At 34.4% G+C, this 7,940-nt stretch overlaps 1 protein-coding gene across 1 annotated transcript; it reads left to right on the forward strand.

The window, feature by feature from the left end:
• Nucleotides 1-2,470: 2,470 nt before the first annotated feature.
• LOC107918996 (uncharacterized) lies at nt 2,471-4,245 on the forward strand. Its single transcript, XM_016848542.2, has one exon. It carries the CDS (start codon nt 2,780-2,782, stop codon nt 3,812-3,814), a length of 1,035 nt encoding a protein of 344 aa, XP_016704031.1. The 5' UTR covers nt 2,471-2,779; the 3' UTR covers nt 3,815-4,245.
• Nucleotides 4,246-7,940: the final 3,695 nt, after the last annotated feature.

Genomic DNA, 7,940 nt, shown 5'->3' on the forward strand with positions numbered 1-7,940 from the left:
CCAACGGGTTTCTTCTAGTCATAAACCAAAAGAACCTGCAAGAAGCAAACAGAAGAAAAAAATTAGAATGTAAAAATTAAACTAAAAATAATAAAATAAAATAAAATAAAATAAAAATGGCTAAATTAATAAAAATAAAGTGTTCCTAATATTTTAGTCCCCGACAACGGCACCAAAAACATGATGTGTGTTTTCTGTACTAACTAAAATTTATGACAAATGCAAGCGCACCTATTGAACAATAGTATAGCTACGGTGAGTAGAGATATCGTATCCACGATGACTAAAATTATTAGTAATTACTGTTTTCTTATTATTTCGCCGACAATTTGGAGTGATGAGTTTTAATCTAAAATTACTAAACTAATTTAACTAAGAACGCAACAAAGAACGAATCAAGAAAATAATCGAAAGATAACCAATGAGAGACAATACCCAAGAAAGAATCCACCTAGACTCCTTATATTATTATTAATCTGATTTAAACGATTTATTCACTTGGTGTCTTGATCCGTAGAAATCCCTAAATTATACTAATATCTCTTTTGAAAGTAGAAGCAATTGACTCTAGGTAGATTAATTGAAATATCTTTCTAATTAAAATTTTTATTGTCGCATTAACTCGATTTATAGATTCCCCTATTAGATTTTAATCTAATCTAGTAGATTTATGTCATCCTATTTCTATGATTGCATGCAACTCCACTAAAATATGTTAGATCTACTCTTAAACAGGGACTTTTGCTCCACTGAATTAAGCACATTAAACATGAATTAATATCCTGGAAATATTAAAACAAGAAATAAGCACACATAATTGAGAACAAGAATAAAGTATTTATCATGTAAAACAAAAATTAGATAATAGAATTCGTTATAGGTTTCATCCTCCCTAGATATCTAGGGAATTAGTTCATAATTCTGAAATAAAGCATCTCAAAGTTAGAAATACCACAAGAAACAAAGAAACTCATAAAAACTTTAGAAGAAATTAAAAGGAGGTCTTCAATCTTGAACGAAATCTGCTTCAGAAGTGGCTCCAATGGTGTTCCTTGAGTGTTTTCTTCGATCTTCTTTGATGGCTCCCATATCTCTTCTTCTATTTGATATTTATAGACTTTAAAATGCTCAAAAAGCCTAAAAATTGTTTTTTTCCGCGTGTTTGGGAAGCAAGGTAAAAAATCGACACGGGCTAGCACATGGGCGTATGCCCAGCTCGTGTGGCTCCTGAAATCTACTATTTTTATCCGACTTTTGCTCTTTTTGCTCCCAAATGCTCACCTAAGTATAAAGACATGAATTCAAAGGATTAGGAGCATCAAATTCACCAATTTGCATAAATAATCATCCAAAAATGCATTAAGAATGAGATTAAAATATGTTAGTTTTATCATTTATCAACAAGTTTCATCTTCGTAAGTTTGAATGGAATTGACGAAACTGGAAATTTGTAGAATAGTCTAGACATCCTCCTCCCACAACATCGAGCGATTTTTGCACTAATATTTTGTTTCATATCTTAGAGTTTTACATTCTTATTAAACTTCATTTCTATTTGTTGGTGAGATTTAAATATATAATCAACTGCTATTTGTAAAATTACCTCCTCGAAATGAATGTATACGAAGAATTGATTATTCATCTTCGATACAATATCTGTAAAATAAATTAAAAATAAAAATGTAGTTTTTATTTAAAAAATAGTAGCTCCTACAAAAATATAATTAAATATAAATAATTACAAACTAACCTTATAAACTCGAACTTGATTTTTTAAATTTAAAACACAAATCTTTCTTCTTTTTGTTTGTTTTCTCCCCTCTTACTATACACATATCTTCATTTTTTTCCTTTGTCTCTGAAACAAACACCAAAAACTTCAACGAAAACCAAAACATTCAATAGATACAATTTCTTGGCCAAGGTGGACTTATATAGTTCAGGTGGTGCTGCCTGACAGCGTGACGGGATCACTGGTGCCACCTGACACTTTGGCAGCACCATTAACAATTTTTTTTTCTAGTCTCTTTTTTTCTTCACAGCTAGTTTTTTTTTGTTGAAAAAATATTGGTGTCGCCAGACACACTGGGGACACCCATTAATTTTTTTGTCTGACAATTTGGTGCTGCCTGATAGCATGACGACATCAATTAAATTTTTTAAAAAAAAATCATTAGTGCCACTTGACAGATCGACGACACCCATTAAAATTTTTTTCCTAATAGCCACTGGTGTCACCTGACACGACAGCACAAAAAAATAATATTTTTCTTCTTTTATCACTGACATAATATTTTTTTTTAAAAAATTGACTTGTGCCGTCGATCTGATTAAAAAAAATCTTTTTTCTTTTTTTTTTTTTTAAAAAAAGGAGGTGGTACTTCTGATTTATTGGTACCAACTTTTACATTAACGAGTCATTTTTATATATACTTTTTTTTGAGCGATTTTCATAATTAATTAATATTTTTAAGTTATTTTTATATAAAAAAAGGCAATGTCAACAATTTGTATTGGTAACCTTATCAATCAAATTGATTGTATCTTTCATTAAAAAAAGTTTCACTACAATTGATTAATCATTAAAAAAAGGGTTCACTTACATAACTGTGGGTAATTAATAAATTATTTTAGTAAATTCATTTAAAATGGAAAGTTGGGGAGTCTGACAATCGTATAGCACCCAACAAAAATACATGTTCACGTTTGGCATTTCAATCTTATTTGTCACTTCTCTCGGCAATCACTAAGCTTTGGTCACACAGGAAAAAGGCAAAAAATGGAGTTTCAAACTCTAAACAACTTAGAAACAGAACTCCATGAGCCTCCTCAAGTTTTGTTTGAAGACTATGACAGCACCTGCTCCACACCTTATGTTAGTGCTCCTTCAAGCCCTGATCGGGAACCAGGACCAGGATGGATCCATGGTGGGTTATTTTATAGTGCACCAGCTAGCCCCATCCACTTTACAATGACCTCATTAGCTTCAAAGGTATCATCAACTCGACCATCTTCACCTGATAACTCACCGCTGCCTCTTGGTTCCGAGTTTGAGTTTTCTGCAAGGTTTGGTTATACTGGGTCGGATCAAACAAGATCCATGACCTCAGCTGATGAACTTTTCTTAAATGGGAAGATCAGACCCTTGAAGCTATCAACTCATTTGGAAAGGCCTCAGGTTTTGGCTCCTTTACTGGATGTTGAACATGAAGATGATGATGGAAGTGAAGATGTAAGAGGCAGAGATGTGAAGGTGAGGGTGGATAAGAGAAGAGCAAGATCCATGTCCCCTTTAAGAAATGCTACTTTCGGCCTTAAAATCCATGACCAAAACATGTGCCTAGATAAAGATTTAGGCCATAAAACTGACAGCAACGACAATGAAACCATCAGTGATCCAATGTCAGCTTCTTCTTCTTCTTCTTCTTCTTCTTCTTCAGATGGAAGAAGATCAAAAAGATGGGTTTTTCTTAAAGGTTTTATAAGGAGCAAAAGTGAAGGGCGAAGCAACAATATTAAGTTATGGTCAACTATTTCATTCTCTCCATTGAAGGAAAAGAAAGCAGGGAACAAAAGCAATGCTGTGGTTCAGGAACCTAACCACAGGCCTGTGAATGGGATAGGGAAGAGGAGGGTTCCACCATCACCCCATGAATTGCATTACACAGCAAATAGAGCACAAGCTGAAGAAATGAGGAAGAAGACTTTTTTGCCTTACAGACAAGGCTTGCTTGGGTGTTTAGGGTTCAGCTCAAAAGGTTATGGTGCCATGAATGGCTTAGCTACAGCTCTAAATCCTGTTTCTTCCAGGTAACTGATCCACTTAATTAGGGGAATCAAAGAAATTATATGGATTAAAAAAAAAAAACCCTTCTTAGCTTTTCATTAACAACTTTTATTATCATAAATTTATTTTATAGTTAGAACATGTAAAAATAATATGCTATACAATCTAATATCTATTTTCCATATCTCTTGTATTTTGCAGTGAAGATGCAATACAATCTAATATAGTACTTCCTCTGATAAATGTTTATCTATGAGCACATTATGTGTTTCATAAGATCAAATATTTGAGAATAAATTTTAATATGATGTTTTTAAAATTGTTCATACATCTAAACTGATTTTGAAATTTAATGAGCTTACTAAAGCAATGGGTATATTGTACCGATGTTGAAAAACAAATAATTAGAACAGCACCTGCCATTGTTGATGTATTTGTAATTAGATATTAAACTGAGATTATAAAAAGTTACCAGGTTTTCTTCTTTGGGAGACCTAAGCATGATCTATGTTTCATCATCATTAAACACTGTTCCTGTTAGATCATTGAAGCAATAATAATAACAATAATATCACACACATCGTTCAGTTGAGGGTTCTCAACTCTCAACTTACCTGGTTTTCGAATCCGTGGCACCGCTAATGCCCAATGGTTACACCACATTAGCACTAGCACATCAGTTCGCTAGTCGCTTCTCTATATTATTAATAAATGATTTTTGTATTTGAATTTAGTTGTATTATTTAATAACATTTTAATATTTTTAATTCACAAAAAAAATATGTGTCGTGTGAGATTTAAACTTACATTAGAAAGTTTTTAAATTTACAACTCAACCAAAATTTTATTTTGATTTACTTATACATTTTAATTTTATTATGTATATTTTTATTTTCCAATTACGTAGTTTGATTTTTTCTTATTTATTATATGTTATTTTTAAATATATATTTATATTTTAAATTTATAATTTCAATATACAAACGTATACACATATTATATCACTCATATAATTGTTCGTAGATAAACATAACTATTAAAAACTGTAATTTGAGACCACAACCTCAAACTATATTTTCGAAAACAATGATAAAAAACTACAAAAGTAGTCAGATGAGAAGACATGATGAGGTCCAGGGGCGGACCGATGCATGGGCGGGGGCGAATTTTAAATTTTTTTAATTAGTATATATAAATTTATATATGTATATCAAATTGACCCAACAACTTTTAAAATAAATATTATTATATATTAAATTAAATTATTAATCAAAATAAATTTGATAAATTTATCTATAATTTAATTGGGTCTTCATCAAATTTAAATCACATACGTGTAATTTTAAAATAATTTTATTTTATCTTTCTTAACAAGCTTTACTGAAAATTTCTCAATTTTTTCCCTCTTTCAAGCTTCAAGTTTTTTTCTCAGCAAATCTTATCCCAAAACAAAAACTCTTTTAATTGAAGTTGAGGTTTGTAAAATTTTTTTTGTAATATTTTTATTTTTCATTTTATTTTTCTATTTAATTTCTAATTACATATATTTTTAACATAATAAACTCATTACAAGTTTTATGAGATTTCACGCATTTAAAACAAAGATAAAGTTCCACTTAAAAAGAAAAGAAAAAACGAGTACAAATAAGTCTGCCGTTCTTGGCACGGGTCTTTAGTCTGCCGGCTGGCACGAAAATCTTCCTTGTTTAGGGTTTTCTTTTAGGGTTTTTGTTTCCTGTCGTTTTGCGCCAGATTGTGGGATCAAGATGGAAGATGCGATGGCAAGTCTGAGATTGCTGGACGATGAGGAAGAAGCGATTCATGAAGTCGCAGGAGAGGAGAGTTTTGTTTATCAGTTTTGCATCACGGAGGTGGGGGAGAAAAGGTATCTGTTTCAATTTTTTAATGAGATTGATTTTGATAGGGTAAAAGCAGGAACACCGTGGTTTTTCAATAACCACTTACTTATTCTTCAAACAATTCTGGAAGGGGTAAATCCGGCAGTGGTGGAGTTAAAGTTTACGGAATTTTGGATACAAGTCCATGATTTACCGCCTGGATCGATGAATGAGTCGATGGCAAAACAGTTTGGGAGTTTCTCTGGAAAATTCCTTGAGTACGAAACGTCTGTTCCTACATTGGGGACTCAGATTTTCTTACGAACCAGAGTTTGCTTGGACGTTAATGCACCATTAAAACGAAAAAAAAGGTCCTGTTTGGAAAGTCTCTGGTTGTGTATGCTAGATTTAAATATAAGAAGCTCAGTTTGTTTTGTTTTATTTGTGGAAGATTAAGACATGGGGAGAGTTTTTGCCCTCTTCGATTACAAATTGAACCTTCCAAAATTATATTTGGATGAGACCTATCCTTGCATGCGGTGACAAGGCACCGGAATATAACAGAGAGTAAATGGTTAAGGACAGATAATGGGTCAATGTACGTATCAAATAAGGCGGGAAACTCCATTCCGAATAGTCTGTTAACTGAGGAGAAAAGGTCAAGGCAGATTTCTAAGGGAGCGACTGGGAATCAAAATATAAATCCTAATTTCATTTAGTTGGGTACCAAAAATTATGATGGGAGTCGTAGAGATCGGTCGGGGTATGATGGTGGGGATGTCCGGATGGGGGCTGATGGAGCTGTGTATGGATCTCTGGAATTGGTCTCAAGTGAAGAAGATGATCCTATTGCCTTATTGGAAGGTAAAAAAAGGCAGCGAATGGGGGAGAGTTCGAGGATGCCATTGGAGACTATTGGTGGTTCAGGATTTATGGATGTTTCGGCTAGCTCTGGTGATCAGAGCAGCCAAACTCAATGAAAATTCTAAGCTGGAATGTTCGTGGGTTGGGGAGACCACGAACAATGCATAGGCTCAAGAATAAGTTAAGAGCCATAAATCCCCGGATTATGTTTCTTATGGAAACAAAATTGGATTCAAGAAGTATGGAAAAGGTACGGTTGAAGTGTGGTTTTGTCAATGGTATTGATGTTGGGGCTCTTGGCACGAAAGGGGGTCTATCGTTGGGCTGAAAAGGTAATGCACTAGTGCAGCTTAGAAGTTTTTCATTATTTCATATAGATGTGGAAATTAACGATGTTGAAGGTGGTGATACATGGAGGTTTACAGGGTTTTATGGACATCCGGATGGAAGAAATAGAAGTGCATCATGGAATCTCCTTCGCCAGCTAAGTCATGACCAATCTATTCCTTGGGTGGTTGTGGGAGATTTTAATAAAATCACGAATTCTTTTGAAAAAAAAGGTGGGCGTCTTCATTCAGATCGGCAAATGAAGGAGTTTCGTGAGGCATTGGAGGATTGCAATCTCTTGGATTTGGGATTTACGGGTAGATGATTCACATGGGAACGTGGGCGCTTTACCTCGACAAACATAAGGGAACGACTGGATCAGGGAGTGGCAATTTCGAGTTGGTTGAATCGATTCCCTGGGTATAGGATTGAACATTTGAGCCATTCTTTTCTGACCATTGTCCCATTCTCCTCGATTCTGTGGGTGTTAAAAGGAATAAGGAGGGCAGCTATGGGAATGAGTTTCGGTTTGAAGCCAAGTGGTGTTTGGATAAATCCTTTGAAGAGATGATTAAAAAATGGTGGGGTGAAAACTCTGGCAATGTTCTGGGTAAACTAGAAAAACTGGGCGGTCAATTACTTCGTTGGGGGCGATTGAATAGTAGGGAGGATAAGAAGAAAAGGCTAGCTTTAGAAGATAGATTGTCTATGTTGTATAAGCAGGATATTTCAGATGAGGTCCTGGCGGAGATCACGGAGGTTCAGATAGGACTAAACTTGGAAGCGGATAAAGAAGAACTTTTTTGGGAACAACGTGCGCGTGCAAATTGGATAAAGAATGGGGACCAAAATACTAAATTTTTTCATAAGATGGCTGTGCAACGTCACCTCCGAGGTAGAATCATGGAGCTGCGAGATGATAATGGAAGGCCAGCAAACTCGAATGAAGAACTTGTTCAGATTGCCTCTAACTATTTCGGCAAATTGTTTTCTGCATCAGAGGTGGGCTCGGATGACAGAGTATTTGGGTTAGTTGGGGAAAAAGTAACGGAGAGCATGAATGAAGAGCTGCTAAAGGAGTTTATTGAGGAAGAAATCGTGCAAGCTGTGAAGTAGATGGCGCC

This window comes from Gossypium hirsutum, chromosome D13 (assembly GCF_007990345.1).
Source record: "Gossypium hirsutum isolate 1008001.06 chromosome D13, Gossypium_hirsutum_v2.1, whole genome shotgun sequence".
NCBI lineage: Eukaryota > Viridiplantae > Streptophyta > Magnoliopsida > Malvales > Malvaceae > Gossypium > Gossypium hirsutum.